General features: G+C 49.5%; 1 protein-coding gene across 1 annotated transcript in view; it reads right to left on the bottom strand.

Moving 5' to 3' along the window:
• Window positions 1-26,645, bottom strand: part of LOC144101591 (uncharacterized) — a 271,204-nt gene that overhangs the window by 111,629 nt on the left and 132,930 nt on the right. The window contains exon 3 of the mRNA XM_077634737.1: window positions 11,495-11,682. Coding sequence (XP_077490863.1) covers window positions 11,495-11,682 — 188 coding nt within the window. The remainder of the gene's footprint in view (window positions 1-11,494; window positions 11,683-26,645) is intronic.

Here is a 26,645-nt window from a genome sequence, read left to right as displayed (position 1 = left end):
ATTAGTCGTAAATTTCTGCAAGCACCAATTTGTGCTGGGTGCACAATTGGCTCTATTTTTATAGCAGTTTTCTTATTTGAACGAGTGGTTCACAGCTCTAATAGAGTGCCAGGGTTCGACGAACAAATTAGTCTTAAAGCCGCTGGTTAGTTTGGAACCGCCACTAGATCCTTCGGCGCGAACTGCGAGTCAGGCCCCGAAGCAGCCTTTTTTTTTACGTTGTGTCGTTATTTTCATTCAACTATCTGCTCGGCCGCCAGACGGCGCTAGTGACGAGAGCGCAACCACAGTAGATATTAAAGCGAATTCCTTAGGTTTAATTATACTAAGGGTACAAGGGGAAATGTACTGCCTGATTTAACATGAAAGGAAACACACTTCGTTGGGAGTCTAAACATTAAAAATACATTCCAACTTAATCGTACTATCCAGCAGAGCGAGGTTAAAAGGCTGAAGAGGAATTAACTCAGGATACCACAAAGTGCCTGGCTTGTGCTCCTATACTTTCGGAAGGGTCCTTGTTTGCATAAGATAGGGCTTTTGTGTTTATATTGGACTGCAATTTATGTTCACTAGTTCGTCGTCGATAGCATTCCTTAAAAATGGTCTATAGACAGTCTATAGACTTCTTATAGGCTCTATTGCCTTGCTATAGGTATCTCTTTTTGTCTATTCATAGTTTGTAGACAAAAATCTACTAAAAGGGTATGGCCATAAATCTATCGATTGTCTATAGACTGTCTAAAGGATTTGTATTGCCTACTGTTCTCAAGGGTTTTGTTTATAGAGTCTCTGAACTTTTTAGACAGAAGTCTATGGACTGTCTACAGACTGTCCAAAGAAATTTTATAAGGGATTACCCGCTACGTTAATTCCTTTTGAAGACAAATGACTCCACCACTGATGCCCAATTAGACCTGTGCTGCGCCAACTGCGACTGTATTATTACAGCTTTACATTAAGGAAGCAACCGATAGTTTCAGGCAAGTCTCAAATAGCTCCAATTCTTAGAGTGCACAGTCATTTCGCCCCACACTGAGTGAAAAATTGAAATTACGTCTCACAGTGGCCACGTTCGGGGGCGATTGTGATTTCAGGCTATAGTACATTTGTTCCGTGGTCATTCATTAAAATACACACCTTTACAGTGGCTGCGAGTACACCGTCACCATTTTTTTATGACATTTACACTTGTTTCCGCAGGGTGTTTTCGTACCTTATCGATTTCCACACTCCTAGTGAGGGCGCTATAGGCCAGGCACGTACTTTTCTCTCAGTGGCTAAGAGCAAATATTTAACTAATATTAAACAACGGTAGATGCACTACCATCAATACAAACAGAAACGCGGTAGTTACGGTCGCTAAAAATACAAGCCTTATTCCAGCCTCCGTTACCACGAAAGATTCCGGCTACTTGTTTTCTTGTTCATCGACAGCATGTAGTAACGAACCGTGGCACTTGGAAACGGCATAAGTACTTCCTTAATAATTTTGCTTGATACAATCTCCGAGTAAGATGCCTAGAACGTGCTTAGATCTCTAGACGAACTCATTATCTCGTCGTTGGTCAAACACTGGATACGGGGAATTCACTTTGGAGCACAACAGCCATTCCGCGTCGGCCACTCAAGGCACGAGGCCGGAGGAAAACAGGCCCCCCGTCACGCGGCCCGCAAGCTAATTCATTCGCAGTTGTTGGCGGATCCCGCGGCATAACGTCGGATCAAGGCCAGGCAGCTGCAATTTGAGGTGTTGCATGAGGCGCCGACAGCCCCCCCCCCCCCTCCCCTTTTCTCTTTCGATGATTTCCTGCTTCCTCTCACGAGCAGAACAAATGAACTCATGAAGATGGGTTGCCTGCAGGTATTGGCGCAACTCGAGTACTAGCAGTTATGGGGAACCTGCGCTGCCAAGGTGGCACTGCAACTGTTCCATTCGGTGACTCAAAACTGCTTTTGTCAGCCGCTTGGGCCGCTGCAAACGCGAGGACACATTCTTCGCGATTAGATCCCCCGCGTTTTCCTGACAGCATTCATTGCCTAGCTCCTCTCGGCGTAGCCCAGATAACTGACGCACGGCACGTGCGCCTTCGGCAGAGCGCAGAGGCTCACACCAATAAGCGCCTGAAGGTGGCGCGGAAAAGTACTAAGAGTACTACCCAAAACTGCTTTCTCTTCTCGCTAGGCAGTGTGTTATGGCGCTGCAATCGGCAGCGCAAACTTCAGCGCCAGTTCCCCATAGGAGCTGAGGCGGAGTCGTGGCCGGGCAGGACTGGTCCGCGGTACGTGGGCTGAACTCCGTATTAAGAAAGCTGCTAAGCACTCCCACACTAGGAGTACAAAAAGAAAAATGGAGATCGAACCGTACATTTAAGCGTACTGGTCCCTAAAGCGTCAACAAAAAGTAAGCGAAAAATACAGTCGAACCATTTATCGATAAATGACAGCGATAAATGACTGGTCTGAGGCCAATGTCATTTGCCATGCTCGGGCCAGGCTCGGCGGCCTAGCATGACCCGATGAGTTTTAGTCGGCCAGTTTGCTCGGGCCAATTTTCGACCTACCACTGTCTTCCCGCTTGGGGAAAAATAGCACGCTGGATGTGGAACGGCCTCTTTATCGTCCTGTTAGTATTCAGCAGACAACCTAAACACCCGTAGCGACACGGATTTCGCACATTGACAGTTTTCTATTGAACAAAGAAGTCATGATAGTGCGAACACGCTATCGGCTAGTCGACGCCGTGGTATAGGACTCGGTGCTAGTTGCCGCATTCGCCTTATCTGTGAATTTTTTCCCCAGGCTTTCTTGAAAAGACGATGCGCGTGAAACGTTTGATAACAGGATAGCAGTGATGACGTAAGGGAACGCTTTTTGCACTTCCTTCGATTACGCCTCTATCTCCCGTTATATTCAGCGTTTGTAGCCCGATTTGTGGCAAGCCCTGGCTATGAACTTCATCTTTAACACGAAATACCTTTTGCCCAAAAGAATTTCCACTCATTTTCCGGCTGATTTATAAACTTCCCTTAAAATGCGTGAATATTTTCTGCTCTCATTACGCCCGATTTCGAACCGAAAATTGCCCTGAAAGAGGGAAAATTCTCCGAATCTAACATCGCTGTCCGTAGGAAGGTGGAAGGAATGCATGACGGAAGATTCTCTGCACGTCCTTTTACTTGAACGACATGGCGGGCAAGCGTGCAGAAAGTCAGAAGAGATGGAGATGTTTTGTTATTCCCTGACAAGAGCCCGCCGCGGTGGCTCAGTGGAGGGCGCTCGGCTACTGATCCGGAGTTCCCGGGTTCGAACCAGACCGCGGCGTCTGCGTTTTTATGGAGGCAAAATGCTAAGGCGCCCGTGTGCTGTGCGATGTCAGTTCACGTTAAAGATCCCCAGCTGGTCGAAATTATTCCGGAGCCCTTCACTACGGCACCTCTCTCTTCCTTTCTTCTTTCACTCCCTTCTTTATCCCTACCCTTACGGTGCGGTTCAGGTGTCCAACGATATATATGAGACAGATACTGCGCCATTTCCTTTCCCCGAAAACCAATAATTATTATTATTATTATCCCTGACAAGAGTGCATTGTGCTTTCAGTGGCATTCGAAAATCGAACCTGAACCTTACAGATCCTCTATACAACTAACGAGTTATGTACTCTATGCCCGTGCACAAGGCTTCCTCTAGAGCAAGTGCACTATACAGATGAGCATAAGGTGTTCGATTTCTAATCAGTGAACCAAGGTCAACGAGTCTCTCCAGGTGTGATGGTCACTTGCTCGGCACTCGGAGCAACGGTGCTGAATACAGCATCGAAGGGGCCAGCTACTCGCATATTTCCTTTGATCTTCTGCAGAATAACCTTGGTTAGACCACTGTCGTCCGGGACAGGTTAGGCCTAACAGTGAACACTCCCATATTGATTCTCACGGTACAACCGTCACGCCAATTCCGCACTCCTATTCACTTGATTTACGACCAGGTCTCCTTTATAGTTTCTGCGCTTTGTCAGCGCCGCGCTTTTTGTGAGCAGAGCTGACATTATCGACTTTCAGCGGCGAATATTTACATAACCAGTGTTCGGAAAAACGAGCTCCTCGTTACGCCCACCGAGAGCAATATACAGGACGCTTCTCGTACACACGGTGTTCAGCTCAAGCTGGGGTGTGTGCACCCACCTCACTTTAGTGCGTGTGTGTCTGCGCATGCGTAATTGCTCATCTTCTCGGGGGCTCATACGGCAGGGCGCTAAGTGAACCGGGGAGGTTGCCAGGCGGCGTGCCGTGTTGTGCAAATAATGGTGCGGGCCGACGACACTCCGGTGTGGCAGGTCCAAAATGCGCCCCCTTGCCCCACCACCCGGCCAACTCGCCAGCGGAACGATCGCACAGTGGAAGCAAAGCGAGCACCTGCGCCCGTACGATGTAGGCAAAGAAAATTGGCCTCGTATTGAAAAGTAATCCTGCCGACGTTTCAGCCGCTCCCAGTTTCAGCGGCTCTTCTCTCGACGTGTGTGTATGCGTGGCTGACTCGACTGCCAACTGGCCAATTGCTCTGTACGCGTGCACGCTGTAGGATCGCTGCCCACGCTTGTGTATTAGCCGGGTCGTTCGGATATATTACACGCCAGCAAGTGTGTGTGCGTGTGTGTGTGTGTGCGTGTGTATTCACGTACGTGCCTGCATGCATGGTTATGTACTTAGCCCGGTCTTGTCCCGAGGGCAGCATTCCGCGCTGTGTATAATGCCTGCCCTTTGGACAGCGAGCCGGTAGTCGGAGCAAGAAATCGAAACAAAAAGCGAATTCAGCGACGATAAGCACGGTAATTGAATGTGCCCCACCTTGCTCTAATGGCCGCAGGAGGCGAGCGCACTCGACGAGTGGGGAGAATGCTCGCGTAGCGTATATGAGCTGCCGACTGAGATGTTAGAAAAAAGAATTGAAAAACAAAATGCAGGCGGCTCGCCGTGCCCCGAAGTCTATAGCTGTCATCGCCGCATGCGCCATATGTGGCACAAGCTGAACACTCTCCAGCGAGGAGGAGAAAAGCTCAAACTGCGAAGAATTCCTAGATGCCTACAATGTGTTAAGGTTGGATTTGTAGCCGCACGGCTACGTCATGCTCTGCATTTATGGACAAAAATTTTGAATTTTGGAATATTGTAAGGTACTGTTATGCAAATATTGAAGGTAATGGTCCATTATTCCGGCGCGCATCAAAATCTTTATATAAATTTTTCCCAGTCGCTCTCATAGACGAGTTAAAGCTGCCATAGAGAACCAATGGGGAACGTTTCTGAATAGCGATAACCTGAAATTAAAAAAAAAACAAGAGCATGGCTGCCGAGGGAACATCTGCGGATGTATTGATCGTTATAGTGAAAAAGAAATGCAATATATGAAAAATTGCGTTCATAAACTCTTTCCGGCTGAAAAATTTTTTTGCCTAGAATTCGTGGGTATGCTGGGCTGACTGCGATTGCTGTTCACGTCAGCACACCTGCGTTCCATGACTTGCTGCCATTTAGCTGCCACTAAGCTGCAATGTCATCCCTCAATTCTTGGACGGTCAGTAACTTCATTTTTTCTTATCCATAAAATTTATAAGAATTGCTGTCCTAAACTCAACTGACTTACATGCATTGACCTCTGCCACAAAGTTGGGATCCTGTCTTGTCACACGATACATCCTCACGGCTCTTCCATACTCAGAACTTGTGAAAGCTGGAATCATGTTCCCCGTGACAACGCTGCCTCTAGATGATGAATCCAGTGTCCCGAAAACCGTTTCCACTGACTACAATACAACCACAACCATAACCACATGCACAATAGAGACCTCGGCGATTGCGGGTCTGAAAGCGCCGTAGTCACGGTCCTATTTTTTCTCTCACTGAAATGGAATTAACGGCCCGCTGAGCACAGTTCGAGTTAAAGTGGTCGAAAACACCTCGGGCGTTACCGCCTTAACAGGCACAATAGACGATGATAGCCCTGGGCCAACTCCGAAGAATACGCCTCACGAGAGCTCGTGCGCGACTTTGCATATCGAGCTGCAAGTGCCGCGTGCAATTTCGTTTTGTGCTCGCTTACGCGTTCGAGCGAAAAACCATCGCCAAAAGAGCGTGTTTAGAGGAGTGTGTCTTCCAAGACGTGAAGAGCCACTCAGAGTGTGTGTTATGGTCTCGCACACTTCCACACAGGCGTGCTCTCTTCCGCGGAGCGGAAAGATTACAACGCAACGGCAGTCTTCTTCTTTCATTCGCCTTTTCATCTTTGGCAAACTCCAACCACGTTGATCACGGGTCTCGCCGGTTGTATTCTAAAACGGCCCAGCCCGGAAGAGGAACGGGCTTGTTTTTGTTTTCGTAATCTTGATCTGCCTCGCTCTAGAAATCAGACTTTTTTTGTCCGCTGTGCGTGCAGCCGGCAGCACGCACGCATGCTTTCCTATAAGCGCCCCCCCCCCCCCCTCCCTGTTTTCTTCCTCTGGAATCACGTGTTGGCTTGAGGGACCATGGTATCACTCGGCCACAGCTCATGCATCACAGTGCTTGCGAGCCGTATTGGCTGTACTTTACGAAATGTATACTGAAGGGTTGGCTGTTAGGCCTTGTTTTTGTCTCGTTGTCGAAGCGGATATTGTTGATTGCGACGGTTTTTCCTCCGTGAAGATAACAGTGCTCACAAAGCAGCGTTCCTGCGCACCACGCCATACAAAGCCTCCATACTATCACCGCGGCCTCAGTCAAGTGTTCTCAGGTAACGGGACAAACGCTCTAAAAAAAATGCGCTTCTGCTATCGGAGTCCTTCAAGGTTCTCGGAAACGTGGTTCCTTTGAATGCGCAGGCGCTGGCAGACGCTTGGACGCAAGAGGTGACGCTAGGCGCCTCAACCCTTGCGAGATAACGTGATGGCGGCAGGGACTGTACATTTCTTTGAAGCAAGCAGGACTTTTTTTTTCGTATTTTGATAGCGGTATCTGGCGAGATTACAGTCAGGGAAACGCTCGGGTTGTTGGGACGAGAGAAAACAGCACAAAACTGACGACTCAGTTCTCTGTGCCGTGACCTGGTGTTGAGGAGCACTCAGACGACGATGGGTTCAAAATGTGCAGAAGGGCTGAACATTGAAAGCTGAGCAAAACGACCCGGCCCTGTGCTGTAATCCTTGGCGGAGTCTCAGAGGAACCTGCACCCAACAAACTTCCGTCCTTTTGGCATCGGACAACCGACTTTAGTAGAAATCTCCAACGTTTGACAAAAAAATAAGGTGTATTAGTCTTTGCTGACGCTGCGACTAACAAGACTTCATTGTTAGTTTTATAAGAAATATTACAGTTCCTGCAGTAACGTTTCCATGTTTAAGGCACAACGATGTGTTGGTCTAATCTTGCCAATTCTGATGTCATGGCGCATGGCGTTAAGCTCGATAAAAACTCTTCGAACGGGCAACTATGGTGTCTCTTAAACATGCGCATGCAATGCAGCAGCGCTTAGCGCAGGCAGGGGCGTGAACGTCGCATATAGAGGGACAAAGTTGAACGCCCCTAACAAGGTAAGGAGTTCAGACGTGCTCGCATCGCAGTTTTACTGATTTTAATGGCTCTACTGAGACAGAAGCAAAAATAAAGACATTAAAAGAACGCGACAAGTAGCAAGCGAGACCCAGAAGTCACGTGCGTGTGTTTCTTCTTGTTGCGAGGTCCCTCGAACGAGGAGACGCGACGTGCCTCCGGCCACCAACCACTTCTTCACAGCCGGGTGCTTGCTTATAAGAGCGGCCAGCGCCGGCATTCATCGTACTACGCCGCGGCTCATATACACAACAAGCGCCTGAAACAAGCCGAGGAAACGATTACGCCGGTGACGAAAGAAGAACGCGCTGCTTAGCGTATGACTCCCGTAACCCTCGCCATTAAAACCATCTCCTTTCCTCACCAAGAGCCCAGGGATCAAGGCTGGCTCCACACGGGCACTCGCCTATACAGTCACACGCGCAGGAAAAACAAAAGCATTAAAAAGAAGCTCGAGAGCTACGTGCGGGCAACAAGATGATGGCGCCTCTAGTTTCATAAATGCACCCTCCCGCTTGTTCTCCCGCATAGCTGCCTTCTTCTTACGTTGAGGAGCTGGCATTGTGTGCGTCTGTGCGCGGGAAATGCCAGTTGTTGCTCCGCCGGCCCCGCGTTCAGCTAATAGTAGTGATTGCGCGCCGGCTACACACGTAGCCACTGTTATTTGTGAGCTTTTCTTTTTTCTTAGCGCGACGGAGGTGTAGCTGGGTCGCTCGCACTCGCGGAAAAAGAATGTGGCCGCTCGTACAAGCCTCAAGTTGTGGACGTGTTGCACTACTATACTACACGGTGGCAAAAGTAAGGGGGGCTCGAAGAAACGTTTGTTCTCAAACAATCTTCCCGACCAGTGCGTTGCAGCGGCTACTGCCAGTAACAGGAACTGGACGCCTGCAAAGCAGACGTGCTACGGTAACAAGGCTGTTCGGCCGGCGCTTTCCAAGAACTCTAGACGCCGTTGGAATGATGAAACAAAGATAAAAAGAGCAGTTCATAAAAACAAAACCCTGTAGTATGCGTGCGGGGGTCGGCGAGGAAGCAAAAAGAAAATACGGGACGCCACTGCGGAAGTGCGGAGGTTCTCCAAGCCTCGACACGTGACCCCGGACGACTCGTTGAAGCCGTGACGTCGTCCGCGGCGGGGCCGGGGCAGACGGCAGAGAAAAAATAAAATGGGGCGGCAGAAAGGAACGGGTCTGAGCCTAGCCGCACCTACGGAGGCGGCGCTGGCATCAGCGGAGAGACGCGCGCAGCGCCTGTCGCCCGCAAAAGCGCGCGCGCGCGCTCAAGAAGGGTGATGTAAATATAGCCGCCACTCGTCAATCCTTCCGTCATGCTCGCGAAGAGCTGCCGCCCGCGCGTGCGCGCCAACTGGCGAGCAGCGAGCTCACGACGCGCGTCACGCGAGAAGCCGTGAGAGAACGCGCAGGCGCCTCTCGCCGCGCCTCTAGATGGCGCTGAGGAAACGCGACGGCCGCGCCGCGCTTTCGGAGACGTTGTGGCGTTCGACAGCGGCGTGCCGCCGCTACCCCGTGTTTACGGTGGGCGGAGGGAAAACAAAAGAGCAGTCGTTCCGCTGATCCCCTCACGCGCCCGGCAACGTCTCAATGCGAGGCGAGGTGTAGCGGCACCTCCGCTGACGCTGCCTGCTTCATACAAGGTATCTAGGGTCGCGTTTATCAATCAACGGTTGAGCAAGTAAAACGAAGAAGCGATTGTGCCAGTCGGTTGCTCTATAGTGTTGAGGGTTAAAGAGCTCCTTTACGAAACTGCGCCTCCCGAAGACACGGCCTCCGCGGAAAAAAACAACAACGCCACTGCTCTTTTTAGGCCTGACAGACGACACGCAGGCAGAAGGCGTTCGGGAGCACATGGCAGGGAAACGGCCGGTTGAAGAAGGCATCACGGGTTGCTCGGCATGAAGGTGGTGATTAGAAGTCGGGGTCGTTTCTGACTTTGACGGACTCGCGATAACGACCGGGAAGAGAGGAGAAAAAACAAAAAGAGATGCGTCGGCCATGTTGCTTCGAGTTTCGAACGCTATCCCCGAGCTCTCCGTAGGGACAGGTACAAGCTCGTCATAGCTGTGAGACGTCCGCAGTCGTGCAGCCATCATCGGAGATGCCGGAGCTCTAGGCAACAATGGCTCATCGTGCGATGAAGCATAGGCACGTTTTCTTAAGGGCGTGGGATGTTGAGATCACGTGCCAAGAGCTCGGCATGTGGTTTTTGTTTATTGATTTTGGCTTTGGACCTTTTGATTTTAGCATTCGCCTTCATAACACACCATGTTAAGAGTTCAAAACGAGAGAACATTGTTTGCCAACCTCTGCTAGCGTCATTTGTTTTAGATGACCAGGAATGTGTGAATTTTTTTTATAAGAAAGCTTCTGCTTCCTGTAATTTGGCATCCGTTGTGTCTGACTGGCTTTGCACATAACTTTGATTATTCATGATGCTTTCTGATCTATATATATTTTCAGTGATCTGCTCAGAGGTGAGAGAGTTCAGTCATATGAGTTTGTCCAACAACACTAGAAAACAACCGCTTTTTCACCGCACTGTTGTCCACACAAACACTTGATTCTTGCTTGCAGCGTGCACCTTAGGGAACGATTTTTTTTTTTACCAAGAAATTGCCACCGGCAAGCCACAAAGTTCGACGACCTGGAAAGTTCTGAAGTATGTGGCCAGTTTTTATAGTGTGTGCTTTGGTGAATGCATTGACCATCTATTGAGGTCCTCAAAAACTGAGCTTTGCATCGAGGTATTCGTGAACTCTTAGTAGACGCCTTTTACATTGCGCCAAAAGAACGCTCGTACAATTTCCACCACCGGCAGTCAGCGACAATATGCTCATGGCGTCGTCTTCGTGACGCAGCGAGCCGTTTGCCACCGCGATGTGACAAGACACAGTGAAATGGGGCGCGAACCTTTGTTCAGCGGCCTGCACTGGAAAGAATTCTATGCGCGTCGCTACCAGAGTACCGATGCGAATGTACCAAGTGAACCAAAGAAGTTCGTAGAGCACCGCACAATCGTTGAAGACTCAACGTAAGAATGGCGGGTCCAGAAAATAAAAAAAGATGAAGGCGATTTCGTACAGCGATTCCCCAACCAACGTATGTGAGAATTTATTCTCCAGGAAAAAAAAAAAACTGATATGCAAGAGAACTTCCCGTTCATGTTGTTACGAAGAAATGCATCGTCCCATAGCACAGGTACCTAAGGACTCCGAGTCCTGCTCAGTGCATACAGTTTTGCACTGACAAAAGAACACCTCAAATCTGGCTCATTTGCATAAGTAAAGCGAGATTTGGGCGAGTTGGTAAGCATTCATGGTGGGTGAACAGCGCAACAAAGGCGGGGCAAAGGCAAGACAAGCGCTGACCAGCAACTGAATTTATTTAAGAACGAAAAGTGGACAAGGAAATCGAATATCTTGACTTGCACGTGGCATAGGTTGTTTATTTGAAAAATTACCGCGCGGAAAACGAGGACTTCAAGGGTAGAAAAGGATCCTGTGTTTTCTACCCTTGAAGTCCTCGTCTTCCGTGCTGTAATTTTTCAAATATGTATCACCAACTCGCCCGCCTTTGCTATCGTATAGGTTGTTTACCCTTTTGTTGGTTTTTCCGTTTTTATATTTGATTGTTGGCGTTCACTATATATTACCACTTCTCGTTCTTCAATAAAGTCAGTTTAGTCAGAGCTTGTCTTGTCTCTGTCCCGCCTTTGTTGTGCTATTCACACACCGTGAATCATTTGCACGAACGCGGCGGTGTAGAGTCGTGGCAGGTTGCGCAGTGAACACGGATGAGTCTTACAGCCGGCCATTATGAATTCGTGAACCGAGCAGTTCATCATTGAGGCGCCGATCGTACACAGAAGGCGGTGAGGACCGAGGCGTCGCTCACCTGGACACGTGACTCGATGAGGTCTAGCCGCATGGCGAGCGCCTCCCTCATGAAGACGTCCGGGTAGTGGCTGGCCTCGAACGCCTTCTCCAGTTCCTCCAACTGCCAGCCATTGAAGTTGGTGCGCGTGCGGCGCCGCTTGCCGCTGCTCCCACCGCCGCCGCCATCTTTGTCCGACTCGGCGGCGTCTGCGAAAAGCAGCGATGCAACACTCCTGCAGTCAGCGCGAGTCTTTTGCACGATCACAACAGATTTTTACGGCGCAAAAAGAGCAGCGGCCAAACACGGCCACGAGCAACGCCAATATTCACAACATGTCTCCAAGGTGTGCTATGACTTTGACTGAAATATGTGATGAAGTTGAGGCAGGCATACAGAACCTTCTCTGAGTTTAGTACGATTTATGCAATGATTTGCAAACGCACACCATGCAGTGTAATTTGAAAACTAAAATTCTGCAAAAGGCCCAAAACTACTGAGAGGTCAATCATTGTCAAAAAGCTAGTGATGGTCCGTTGTATGTGCAGAACCCTCACAGCAAAGCCCTCACTTATGCGAGTGGCCTGAGGCTCTCGGCACAAATCAAACCCTCTGTCAAGTCCTGACGGTCGTACGGGAAAGCTCGAGCCTGGGACATTATGTTGAGCGTAGCCTTGAACAAGGTCGTTTGTCCTACCCAATTGGCGTCGTTCTTTGCGCCTTAGAGTAGGGCATCCGGGATTGCGCTTGAAATGCCCAGCAACTGCTTCTGAATATCACCTGTGTGCAGACCTTGTGTGCGATTACCACTTGTGTCCGGCGATGGTGTTTCTTACTCGGGGAGGCAGGCATTACTAGTGTCCTATAAATACTCTCTAGTGCGCGTGAGTTTGTATATCTTGCGCGTGAGTGCTTTTGTGGTGGCGCGCTTCGCATCATTTTCATCATCGAAAGTAAAACCAAATGCTGGGCTACAGTTGGAGCATACTGAATAAAGGAATAAAGGCATATAAGTGGAATTCTTCCTTTATTCGTCATCGGCTCCTGGCGTGGAGCGTCGATTTCAGACTGCTCAAGGCCGGCGACTAAGCCTCTCAGATATTCCTTGCGATGCCAGTGGCGACACTGAAATCCTCTCTGTCAGACCGGATCTCAATGACACAAGCTGCCGATCAATTGTAGTTCAGCGATGTGTGCGTTAATAAGTTTCCTGTTATATCGCTGTGTGCTTAGGTAGGATCTTCCGGAGAACAGTTTTGCCGTGACCTTACTTGCCTGTAGGCTGCTGCACAATAGCCCACTGAGGTCACACAGCGATATGACCCGAAGCAAACTACACGACTGGATTTACGTGTTCTATTTTACAGAGGTTCTGGACGCCTTCCTGAAGAAAATCCTGCTGCAAGTAGTCCTAGAGCTAGTTTCTCGTCCAAACGGCCTACGAGTACTATATGTGAAGAAAAGTGATGGCTTCGTGATGTATCGCGAGAAATTTTGACAATCGGAATTGTATAGCAGCCCCTGCGAATCCTTTCAAACATGTTTTATGTTGTACTATAAATAAAAATCAGAAATTTTGTACGTTTAGACTCCCATGTCTCACAAAAAAAAAATCAAGATGCATGGCGCAAAAGCACCAGTAACTAATGAACGCGGCGGAACTAATTCACGCTCGCGGAATTGCTGCCGTATTCTTCTCAGAAACACATTTATGAATTGTTTTACTTTTCATAGCAGGTTTTTTACACTACAACTTTAACTCAACTATGCTGTCTTTGAGTAAAATGCTCCACCGCGTCAGCGAAGAAAAAAGTAACAGCACCAGACAGCGCACCATAGGAGGACCGTACACCTTCGCGACGTCCATCTCTACTTCTTGTTCCACAAAACCAGAAAAGCGATTCTTTTCCCCAGACAGGAAGCTGCTCAGTCATTCGGTCCAACAGGAATGTGAAATTTAGCCACCATTAATGACTTCATTAGAGCGCTATGCGCTGCGAAAAAAATTTAAAAGTCGCACGCACAATTCGAGCACACCGTGTGGCTAAGGGTTTAGGAATGTCAACCACACTCTGAAGCAGGGCGGATAAGATGACAGAGTAATATGCGTGCGCTTCACACCCACACACGGCGCTAATGTGTGCGTCTCAACTTTAGGTCAGCGTCTTGTGTGTGTGAGGTGTATTTCTGCCTGTCGCCGCCTTCATCCAACTCCAGATTCTCAGACTGAATCGGCACCAAACGCCTTTAATTGTCATCCTTTTTGAACATCTTGTAATGGCTGTTTTTTTTTTTTAGAATAGAAGCGCACTAGAGCCCCAGCGCACAATAACACACTTAAACGCCTAACCACGATACAAACAGTGCGACCAGCCAAAAATTATTTCAGCTTACTACCAGAGGAACGAGTTAAGTCATCCGTAAGTCTGGTATGTTTTTCTTACATTTGACCTACTTTAAATTCAAGCATAAAACTTTTGTGCCAAGAATTTTTAAGTCTGTATTGTAAATTTCCTCAGGTAAATGTATAGCTTTGTTTTAATAAAGGTTGTGGTCGCTGAGTTTACTCTTGCCAGATATCGAAATATGTATGGCTCCTTTTTTGTATGCATGTATTTTATAGGTTCTTTTTTCTTTTTCTGATAATATGCTAACGGCTCCTGTGTTGTTTGCTGCTTACTGCATATTAACAGCGCCCAATTTTTGGAAAAAGGCTCCCAGGTAATTAGCCTTATTGAATGTGTATAGTGATTTTCGCATATCCAGAAGATATAGAATAAACTTAACTCGAAGATTTTTCAGCTCTTCTTGGAGCGAAGGAAGTGCCCTTACGCTCGGAGTAGTTTGTCGTCGATTTGGAAAGAACATTGGTCCTTTAAGGGACTAACTGCGTTCCCACAACCATTAGTCCCTCTCGAAATGTAGAGAGGTTAAACAGTAGACTCTTCATCCCTTAAGGCACAACTGTTCGTACGAATAGAGCAACGTAGGTGTACAACCGTTCATCCAAACAGGGATAAAGCTGAAAGAAAACATAAAATGCCCTGACCGCAGGGGGAATCCAACCATCACCTCGTTAATCAATCGAGCGGGTCCTACCCATCCTGAGCTCACACCCGTTCCGTCAGACATAACGAACGAATAGGAACACTACGTCCTAACGGTAGGAGATACCCTCCAGCGCGGAAAAAGCAAAGTACAGCAGATGTTGTAGCCTGGCGCCAAATACAGCAAAACTCACCTTGAACCCTGCATAAATAGAGCGAAATGCATTGTACTCACTCAATACACTGACACCTGTGTCTGGCGCGACGAAAGTCGCACACTCTTCCACGTTTCGGGGATTGTGCGGACAAGGCTGCACCTTTAAAGACGACCCATATCTATAGGGCGTTCGTAAAGTTCGTGTTATTGGCAAGAAGAAACAGAGATGAAAGAATGAAACTTTTGCGGGAGTTTAATCTTTTTCTACATATTCTTACCACACGGCCACTACTTCTGCTTACGATGAACTAGCTGCCGGAGACCAGCGCTGTAGATTGGTTGTTGTTTTTTTGTGGGGAAAGGAAATGGCGCAGTATCTGTCTCATATATCTTTGGACACCTGAACCGCGCCGTAAGGGAAGGGATAAAGGAGGAAGTGAAAGAAGAAAGGCAGAAAGAGGTGCCGTAGTGGAGCGCTCCGGCATAATTTCGACCACCTGGGGATCTTTAACGTGCACTGACATAGCACAGCACACGGGCGCCTTAGTGTTTTTCCTACATAAAAACGCAGCCGCAGAAGCCGGGTTCGAACCCGGGAACTCCGGATCAGCAGTCGAGCGCCCTAACCACTGAGCCACCGCGGCGGGTCCAGCGCTGTAGAAGTCCTCCTTTTCGGAGTTCAGAAAGAATTCCACTTGAGCAAAAACTTCCTCGTCGTCCCGAAAATGTTTTCCGCGCAGCTTGCTCTTCATACGCGTGACGAGGAAGAAGTCACTGCTGTGGGTTTGCCGGGCGCTGAAGCCGACGAGAATTCGGCACCTGGCGGCAGTGGGTCTCTCGCCGAACAATCCGGACTCATATACCGCTTGGAGGCAGGGGCCACATCATTGTTCACTCCTTGACTTTATTAGATCAGCCAACCTTTTTTAAATTTATTTAAGCATGCTCGTCAACCATCATTACATACCCTTTTATGCTCCGAGGCAATAAACATCGCTTGAAAAAAAGTGACTAGGTGCGAGGTCGGAAGAATATGGGGGATGGGGTAAAATTTCTTAACCTAAAAATGTCACATGTGTCGCCGTCATCTGAGCTGAGTGAGCCGGCGCGTTGTCATGGAGCAGGCGGAGGCGTTTCGCAACCTTTGCTCTGCGCTTCGCCCCGATAGCGCCTCACAACTTGGCGAGAAGCTCGCAAGTGTACTTCCCAGTAAAAGAACGGCTTACGAGCCGTGGTGGGCACAACTGACTACCATCTCCTTGTAAGATCAGCTAAAGCTCGTTCTGCAGGTTCGTGACTTAGATCCGGCCACTGGAGTTCTGGAATGAGTACTGCACCCATGCGATCGTCAAGCAAATCTCAACGCCAGTTTCTCAACTAAGTTGATGCTCTCGGAGCCGGGCGCTCTATCCACCATACCATCGCATCAACCGGTTCAGCCTTCCGAATGCATGGCTATGTATGATGCACATGGAAGAGATAAGTACAGCCATTTCGTCATTTATCGAACGTATCGATATTATGGGCACACTGGTTGGCTGTTTTACTGCCATATGCTTCCGCGGCAGGCTTTGGTAAGCTTTAAAACTTAGAAGGGTGATGCTTCAGGCTAGCGGGTAATGCACATGAGGGTTGATTGCGCAAAAAAAAAGGACAAGAAAGGACACAAACGCTAAACATCCACTAAAACGCTTTATTGGCGTTTAAAATATCGACAACGCGCTTGTAACGGCGTTCATCGGGCGAACATTGTGACCAGGACTTGCGTGTATTGACGCGCCGGGCTTTGCAGCTGGCACGGTATTCCTTGCTCGCCGCCGCCGCCGCCGCATTTCTGTGGTCTCCTATATCCGCCGAACACGGCGATAGTGATGATGATGGCGCATTTTTATGGCGCAAGGGCATATGTGGCCAAAGAGCGCCATGGCGCAAGGTTTTTTCTTTTTCTCAAGGTGGCGACAAAGACCCATTTCCCAAGCATTTCACCCTGAAGAAGTCGAGCACCAGAGAGGGCAAAGCTTGTACCCATTGTATCACCGGTGGCTACCCGGGGGCGGTGGGGATCGAACGCCGCACCTCCCGCATGTGAGGCGGCTGCTCAAACGACTAGGCCACCGCTGGGGTCTTCGAAACACAGCGATAGTACGCCGGGATAGGCCTTAACCCTAAAAAAATTACTTAGTCTGCAGACTGTGCATCGAATTCCGTCTATAAAGTCTATAGACTCTCCATAGACAAATCCTAATGAATAGTCTGTGGTCAGTAAAAATTCTACAGACAATATATAGATTTATGGCCTACACCTTTAGTACAGTTTTATCCATAGAGAGTCTGTAGGACATGAATATACAGAAATAAATGTCTATAAAGAGACAATAGAGCCTATAAAAAGTCTACAGACCATTTTTACAAGAGTAGTGCCAGTCTCTTCATAATACAGAATTAGTCACGGACTGAGCCGAGTGGCGTTGAATGTACTGTGCCAGGACGACGACGGGCCATTTACCACTTCAGAGCCACGCTTCGTTGCCAGACATTACAAACCCACCTGCTTAAAGCAATTAAATGAAATTTTGTAAATCTTCTGCGCGGACCGTGCAACTCACGTCCATTTACGTTGCGAAAAACGACATATGCACATCTTTTAAGGGCAAACAGCGCGAAAGACGTAGACAGAATCAGAGAAAAGACAGGACAAGCACTTGTCCTGTGTTTTCTCTGCTTTTCGTCTATACGTCTTTCGCGCTGTTTACCCTTGAAAGATGAATCACTGACTGACTGAAAAACTTTATTTTCAAATAACCAATTCGTCCGTTTGGCCATATCATAGACATCGCCGCATTCTCACTTTCCATTTGCTCCGATTCCACTAAGCCTTTCTTGAAGCACGCAGTCCTGGCCTCTGCCCAGACATCGGTGTTGGCCTTGCTTACGAACAACTTGAATAATCGAGTGTTTCATAAGCAGCATACACGCCATAAAAGTTGGTGACTTACAGCGGGGCAGATCAAGGTGGCGCGGTTTAAATATGATGTCGTTCGTACGTCCGTTCTTCTTTTTCCTACCGCGGTTGGTTTGGTTTATAGGGGTTTAACGTCCCAAAGCGACTCAGGCTATGAGGGACGCCGTAGTGAAGGGCTCCGGAAATTTCGACCACCTGGGGTTCTTTAACGTACACTGACATCGCACAGTACACGGGCCTCTAGAATTTCGCCTCCATCGAAATTCGACCGCCGCGGCCGGGATCGAACCCGCGTCTTTCGGGCCAGCAGCCGAGCGCCGTAACCACTCAGCCACCGCGGCGGCTTCCTACCGAGGGGTAAACACTTAGTCTTTTGTTCTTGACGTCGGCATAGAGCTACGTCTTTCGTCTCCAGATGCTAATGGTCTTCGTTACTCGCCAAAGGGGGAGAAATCGCCTGGAGTGTAAAGCATTTAACTAACCTCTCTGAACTTAACGGACCTCAAGGAGCCCTCCGCGCTTATCTTTACCTGTCCGGCGCAGTTTACACCTTATGCAGCACGCGTGATGTTCTACTTGGCTGGGATTAACATCGCCCTTACCGGAAGAGTAAATATTGCGAATGTATTTCATCCGATACTCAACTCAATCAAAGGTCCTGATTCTAATTACCAGTGAAACACCAACAGTCTATCACCTCGACAATTACGGCCGTAGCCTTCGGTTTTCTGAAAGAGGAAGCGAAATATGTACAGCGAGATCTGACACAAACATGATGCAACCCGCCGCGGTGTCTCAGTGGTTATGGCGCTCGGCTGCTGACCCGAAAGACGCGGGTTCGATCCCGGCCGTGGCGGCTGAATTTCGATGGAGGCGAAATTCTAGAGGCCCGTGTGCTGTGCGATGTCAGTGCACGTTAAAGAACCCCAGGTGGTCGAAATTTCCGGAGCCCTTCACTACGGCGTCCCTCATAGCCTGAGTCGCGGACGTTAAGCCTCCATAACCCATAACCCAACAAACATGATGCCTTGTGAAGACGCTTAAAAATAAGCGGTTCAAACTCGGAAGGAAATACGCTGGTGACCACTATTGGGAGCGCTTAGGCTTTAGTCTACCCATAACAGCTCTTGCGCTATCGATAGTAAGAGCTGCAAAATAATGTCATTTCCTGTGAGGTTGTCAAATACTGCAGGCGACAAGGTAGGGAAAAGCGACAGCCGTTGGAGGTCTTTCTCTAAGCAGCACATTAACATGAGACAAAAAAAAATGTTCAACGATTAACAGTCTCTCCTCGCTTGCATGCAATTAGGTCATCTTTGAGCATTACCAGATCTGCGAGAACATGGTAGACTCATAAATTTTCCACCATCTACGCACGCTCTTCGTCCGAGTTCTGAAATTATCTTCGTCTCTATGCAGAAGTAGGTTCTGTGCGACCCTCAGGAAATTTGCGTGAACACAGCATCGTGTAAATTTCGCTCTATTCAGCAGGTTGATAAGCACTAATTTTAGTATTCTTTCATCGCTTGCATTCGGGAAGCTTCAGTTGCAGAATCAGGAGAGTTGCAGGAGCGCATACAGTGAATTGTAAAATTTTAGCACTATTATAAAACCCCACAAATTGTTCTTCCGAAATTATTTTCTGGCTTGCTAGCTATAAGGTTGCATTTGAGCGTGTGGAGAACCTGTTTCCCCCCTCCGTTTCCATGCGGCCCATCTTCATCATCGGCCGTCGGGACGGACAACCCCCGGCTGGGCGAGGAGGGAAGTCTCCCTCATGGGGGAAAGGAAACGGCGACGGGAGCGCCACCTCGTAGGTTACGCGGAATTCTGCGGAACCGGAGAGAGGCCCTTCGGGATCCGGCCAGCGTCGTGAGCGGTTGGAGCCGCACGCTCTCGTCACCTTCCGCGGCAAGCACACGGGGATCCGTTGTGCCTTGCCGCTGGACTTCTGGTTCCAGGCAACGAAGCGAGCGCAGCAAACGCGCGCTCTGGTCGCCTTCCCCGGCAAATGCTAGGGAATGGCTTTGCCTCAAGAATGCGGCGCGCACGGGAGAACCCGGCCGCCATTATCGGCGCATACAAACGTTCGCCGCCGATACCTCCGAAGTCGCGCCCCTGCCCCAGCCGGTAAGTCGGAAGTCCTTCTTACGTAGCCTTCTATTTCCGAGGAATGCCTCGTTGATGTTTTGTAGCTAGCTGGCCCACTCTGTGTATTAATTGCAAGTGTAATAAATAGCATATGAGTGTTAACGCTGTGTCGTCCCTTCCCTTTGTCCCTCGAGCACGAACCCCTCCGCGGTTAGCGAGCGGGAACGCTGCATCCGCGGAGTGGGAGTGCGGGCGGGGCGAAAGGCTTTGTTCCCCCATATTTCCACAATGGCGTCCCAACGTGTGGCAAGCTCTTGGGACGAGGGACGACAGTCAGTTCTGTTCGTGGAATGCCCGCCCGGATTTGGAACAGCGTTAGGCCTGACCCGAATTCGGAGTGGCTAGCAAGGCGAAGATGCTTTCTTGACAGCGAGATGAGCGTAATAGCAGCATGGGAGGATTGCCGTGCATGCTATGCTTTTGATGAGCACTTCATCGGTACACCTGTGGAAGGTGAACCTACGAGGTCCGCTCATGGAGAGCGAGACCGAGACGTCCACGGAGAACAGCAAGCCAGAAGCGAGTGAATGCGGAAGCCTGAAGGGTGGCCCGATTTTTCTTGTAAATAGTTGTAAATATTCTCTGTTCTGTCTCTTTGGCTCTGGGAGCCGGGTGCCGTAGTCAGCTGTTTTGGATTGCAGTCGTGACTACAGGAAAAGCACCGGGGCGCTGCGACACCGCGAGAAGCGGTAGGCGCCGTTCGCGTTAGGGTCACCTTGGCAGAAACGTATCTCCTCGTGGCGTTGTGTTCTAGCTATTGTCCTTGGCCCTTTGTTGGCACCCGGAAGTGTAAGAGCGAGTAGGCCTAAGGCTCTTCGGGAGCTGCCTGTCGCTTTTGGCAGGACACAGTCGTACCGTGGCACAAGCACGCGCAAACGGGCTTGCTTGTTGTATATTTAACCTCGCTAGAGCCGAGAGGTCTCGCTCAACTACAGAAAGCTGACTTTGTTCGAACGAACTTACTTTTTTGGGCTGCGAAGCGAATTTATAATTTCGCGGAACCAGAGACGCTAACGCAGCTCAAGTGAGCTTAACATCACCATTCCGGAAAGCGAACCGCGGATGTGCTTCGTCCGAAGAGAGCCAGCTACGTTCAAATGAACCGAGCGTTTGGGCGGTGCCGGATAGGATTGTTTGGCACTTGCATTACTCCGCATTTTACCAAATGGTGAGTTTGCGCGGTCTCCATTGTTTTTGATGCAAACTTTTGGAGATCCTAGGAGCGATATGCAGAGTTCAAGAGAAGCTGCTCCGGCCTGCTGTCCATTGTATGGTCTCTGCCTGCTGCCTTGCGGCCATGAGTCATCGAGCTGCAGAGTCTCCGGCGAGCAGTTTGCAGCGGCTACGAGGGGGGGGCCAGCCCCTCTACCTTCCAACAAAGGCGCGTCGGCGCGAACAACACCCTCCCGACACGCTAATTTTGGATGCCTGCCGCGGGACAAGGACGGGTGCCTGGTGACCTTGCTGCTCATCGGATGACCCCGGCACCCCGCCTGTACGAGCTGTCTTGCAGTCATCATCGCAACGCTCGTGGCCCCTTCGTCGATGGCATCCATGGACGGGTTCAACCGTAGGCCGACATTTAAGGAGGGAGGGATGTGGAGAACCTGTTTCCCCCCTCCGTTTCCATGCGGCCCATCTTCATCATCGGCCGTCGGGACGGACAACCCCCGGCTGGGCGAGGAGGGAAGTCTCCCTCATGGGGGAAAGGAAACGGCGACGGGAGCGCCACCTCGTAGGTTACGCGGAATTCTGCGGAACCGGAGAGAGGCCCTTCGGGATCCGGCCAGCGTCGTGAGCGGTTGGAGCCGCACGCTCTCGTCACCTTCCGCGGCAAGCACACGGGGATCCGTTGTGCCTTGCCGCTGGACTTCTGGTTCCAGGCAACGAAGCGAGCGCAGCAAACGCGCGCTCTGGTCGCCTTCCCCGGCAAATGCTAGGGAATGGCTTTGCCTCAAGAATGCGGCGCGCACGGGAGAACCCGGCCGCCATTATCGGCGCATACAAACGTTCGCCGCCGATACCTCCGAAGTCGCGCCCCTGCCCCAGCCGGTAAGTCGGAAGTCCTTCTTACGTAGCCTTCTATTTCCGAGGAATGCCTCGTTGATGTTTTGTAGCTAGCTGGCCCACTCTGTGTATTAATTGCAAGTGTAATAAATAGCATATGAGTGTTAACGCTGTGTCGTCCCTTCCCTTTGTCCCTCGAGCACGAACCCCTCCGCGGTTAGCGAGCGGGAACGCTGCATCCGCGGAGTGGGAGTGCGGGCGGGGCGAAAGGCTTTGTTCCCCCATATTTCCACAAGCGTTAGCAAACCTGCCATCATCATTATCATCAACGTCAGATGACTACGCCCACTGCAGGACAAAGGCCTCTCCCATGTCTCTCCGATAATTAACCTTGTTCTTTGCCAGCTGCAGCCACCGTATGCTCGCAAACTTCTTAATCTCATCTTCCCACCTAACTTTCTGCCGCCTTCTGCTACGCTTGCTTTCTGTTGGAATTCACTCCGTTACCCTTAAGGATCACCGGTTATCGTGCCTTCGCATTACATGCCCTGCCTGAACAATGTAATAGCACAGTGGTCATTTGAGGTTTTGCTTTTGGTTTTGGGGGAAAGGAAATGGCGCAGTATCTGTCTCAGATATCGGCGGACACCTGAACCACACCGCAAGAGAAGGGATAAAGGTGGGAGTGAAAGAATAAATGAAGGAAGAGGTGCCGTAGTGGAAGGCTCCGGAATAATTTCGACCACCTGGCGATCTTTAACGTGCAGTGACTTCACACAGCACACGGGCGCCTTTGCCATATCGAAACTGAGCAGAGCGAGATAGGCGGTTTGTACACACTGTGCTATATGCCTGCATATCTGTCTGCGTAAAAGCCATAACTGCTGCAGAAAGTGCCCGTAGACAGATGTCCCCCCTTTCGTGATGAACCCAAAGTTTGTGTTTTCACTGCTGATTAGTTTATTTAGAACCGAGGTCATAAACAGGTTTGCAGACCACTGCGTTGAATTTTAATCTACTGGGCGCGATGTTGAAAAACTGAATACATTTTTAGACATGGAAAGGCAATGGGCGCCTTCTTTGTCAGTTCACTACGTATAATCATTGCGCTGTTTATCGTTGATCATAAGCAACGTCCTGATCACTGTGTCGAAGCTGTGAGGTAGGCCCATACACTTTCCCATCCGTCAGGAGTTGCTAGAATGACATCACCGTGACCATTATCCTCAGTGCCCATGAAAATTTCTCGTTGCAAAAGAACACCCTGCATTCTCCGCGCAAAAAAATTCACAACGACGCCCAATTCCATCATGTGCTGGCAATTCGTTACCTTTAGCGTTAGCAGGTGTTGATGTCCTTGCCGAAATTTATGTCACTTCCATTCTGGTGACACCGCTTTCCTTTAGCCAGTGGGAATGCTCTGGTCTTCTGAAGTCACTTCCCCCCGCCAGCGGGAATGCTCCGAATTGGTGACGCCACTTCTTTCGAGCCAATAAGAAAATTTTATGATCCACGACGCATCTTGGTCCCTCGAGGCAAAAAAAGATAAACAGAAGGTAAGAAAGAAAGAAAGAAAGAAAGAGAGAATGCAGGGAAGAAAGAAGGAAGGAATGAAGGAAGAAAAGAAAGGAAGTAAGGAATGAAGGAAGGAAGGAAGGAAGGAAGGAAGGAAGGAAAGAACGAAAGAAGGAAGGAAAGAAGGAAAGAATGAAAGAAAGAAGGAAAGGAAGAAAGAAAGGAAAAAGAAAGAAAGAGAGAATGCAGGGAAGAAAGAAGGAAGGAATGAAGGAAGAAAAGAAAGGAAGTAAGGAATGAAGGAAAGAAAGAAAGAAAGAAGGAAGGAAGGAAGGAAAGAAAGAAAGAAAGAAAGAAAAAGAAAGAAAGGAAGAAAGAGAGAATGCAGGGAAGAAAGAAGGAAGGAATGAAGGAAGAAAAGAAAGGAAGTAAGGAATGAAGGAAAGAAACAAAGAAAGAAGGAAGGAAGGAAGGAAGGAAAGAAAGAAAGAAAGAAAAAGAAAGAAAGGAAGAAAGAGAGAATGCAGGGAAGAAAGAAGGAAGGAATGAAGGAAGAAAAGAAAGGAAGTAAGGAAGGAAAGAAAGAAAGAAAGAAGGAAGGAAGGAAAGAAAGAAGGAAGGAAAGAAAGAAAGAAAGGAGGGAAGAAAGAAAGAAAGAAAAAAAGAAAGAAAGAAAGAAAGAAAGAAAGAAAGAAAGACTGAATTGCGAGCGTGGACAACTTTCTCGCAGACTTGGCTTTTAGTTTCCCATAGTTCCGCGGCTGCGGCTTGTCCGTTGTTGCTGCCAGCCTTGCTGCAAGCTTGACAAGCAGTGTTACCACATAGAGAAAAACAATCACTGCACGTGCTGAGTGGCTAGACACGTCTTTTCCGAAGAGGTGCCAATGCTCGTCACTTGTCGCACACCTTCGGAAGCCCGTGACGGCTTCGTCGTCGTGCGTGGCAACTTTCGAGACGCGAGGAGAGGATGACAGCTTTTAAATTGAGTCCTCGCGCGCTCCCGAAACAAGAACAGCTCACTTGCCGCGCGAAACGTGGCGCCGCAAGCAAGACAGCAACACTAGCGCGTTTTGACAGACGTCGCATTCCGTACACGTCATTATGCGTAGACACGGAGGCTGCGCGGCTGTATACAAGAACACCTGAACACTGCCGCGAGAACGCACGGAGCAAGGAAAAACCTAAAGCGAATAAAATACGGCGCACAAAAGCTGGGAAACCGAGGCGAATTCATCGTTGGGTGCAGGAAGGACAGGCAGGCTACAGGCTGCTGAATACGCCTGGCGAAAACAAAGAACAAGGGATTAAAAGCATGCTGTAATAGCGGGGTGTCAGCGTTAAGCAGACGGCTCGCAGTCGATAATTACCGAGCAGCAGACGACCGCATACGCAGTGACCGCAGCGACGTAGCTGGGATTTTTCCTCTTTTTTTTGTTGCCTGTCGTTCTACGTTGCAGACGATGGAGGCTCGTTGTCGTCTGCGAGTGAGCGGCGGGCGTTCTTCTGCGTTCACAGAATCTCTCTATTCGGGATCCATCATTTTTAATTGATCGCTTCCGGAGCTGATTATTTCTACTTTGCAACTTATTAACGGCGTCACAGCATGCGACGTCAGCTTAATTTGAGTAGCCGGCGCGGGACGCTGTTCTGGGCGCTCAGTATTAAGGATGGCGGCTGATTATTATGAAACGCGTTGCCGTCGGATATACACTGAACGCAGGGGGGGGGGGGGGGGTATCCTGTGTAACGAATGAGTGTGGAGAAGAGCGAAGCAAAGGACCTTAGAATCTGTTACGTGCCTGCAATCGGGAGGGACTGACGGCTTTCTCTGCCGAAAACCTTTGGGACACCTTTTCATCTTCCTGTTAAACGAGCAGCAGTGCTAGCTTAGCGTTACACGTTAGAAGAACCCAGCATTTGGATGTCATCTTGGCAGCCGACAGATCACTTAATTTGACTCATTGGCGAAACTATCGTTCTTCTATATAGGCTGCGCAATATCTTTCACGAGATCTTAATTTGTGAAGTGTCACGCGATGCACTGTCCAAGAACTAAGAGGAAACTGTTTATTTCAGGGGTGAACGTAACTATTAACACCATTTTGTTTCTTTCAAATTTATAGTGCAATCCTTTCAGAATTTTTTTACCTACATAGAGCTGTAACTTAACCAGTCGTTGAAGTAAAATGATCGAGAAACAGAAATGTTTCATTCAACAACGCAGCAGAGGTCCCATTGAAGTCATGTACTTCGGAGCCTGTTGCTCTATAGTTATTAGCATGCGATTTTTGTGGTGCATGTATATTCATCAATAAACCAAATCGAAATGAAAAGCTTAGTTATGAAATGAAAACAATTTACCGCTGGTTGCGCTTCTCGGTAATGGGATTTTTGAGCGCCGCTGCTGCAATTTTTGAACTGTAGGCAACCGCAGACAGAAGACGCAGTGCTGAACGAAGGCGGCTGTGTGCTTCGGCCTCGGCAACACGCACTGCGATCCTCCTCCGCTGAGCGTCTTTTTGGGCAAGCGCACGACGGCGCTGCCTACTCTGCTGCCATCTGTTAGCGGTTCGCGGCGCACTCTACTCTATTGTCATTGGTTAGCGGTTCGTGCGAACTCTACTTTGGTGCCATTGGTTAGCGGTTCGTGGCACACTCTACCCTGGTGCCATCTATTTGCGGTTCGCGGCCCACTCTACTTTGGTGCCACCTCTTTGCGGTTCGTGGCGCACTCTACTGTGGTGCCATCTCTTAGTGATTCACGTGGTACTCTACTCTGGTGCCATCTGCTAGCGGTCCGGGGGGCACTCTACTCTGGCGCTATCTCTTAGCTGTTCGCAGCGCACTCTACTTTGGTGCCATCTCTTAGCGGTTCGCGGAGCACTTTACTCTGGTGCCATCTTTCAGCTGCTCGCAGCGCACTCTACACTCGTGCCATCATTTAGCGGTTCGCGGCCCACTCTACTCTGGTGCCATCTCTTAGCGTTCCGCGGGGCACTCTGGTGCCATCTCTTAGCGGTCCACGGCGCCCTCTACTCTGGTGCCATCTTTCAGCTGCTCACAGCGCACTCTACTTTGGTGCCATCATTTAGCGGTTCGCGGGGCACTATTCTGGTGCCATCTCATAGCGGTCCGCGGGGAACTCTACTCTGGTGCCATCTCTTAGCTGTTCGCAGCGCACTCTACTCTGGTGCCATCTCTTAGCGGTTCGCGGGGCACTGTTCTGGTGCCATCTCGTAGCGGTCCGCGGGGCACTCTACTCTGGGGCCATCTCTTAGCTGTTCGCAGCGCACTCTACTCTGGTGCCATCTCTTAGCGGTCCACGGCGCCCTC

This window comes from Amblyomma americanum, chromosome 8 (assembly GCF_052857255.1).
Source record: "Amblyomma americanum isolate KBUSLIRL-KWMA chromosome 8, ASM5285725v1, whole genome shotgun sequence".
In the NCBI taxonomy this organism is placed as follows: domain Eukaryota; kingdom Metazoa; phylum Arthropoda; class Arachnida; order Ixodida; family Ixodidae; genus Amblyomma; species Amblyomma americanum.
This window is presented reverse-complemented; position numbering and strand designations above follow the sequence as displayed.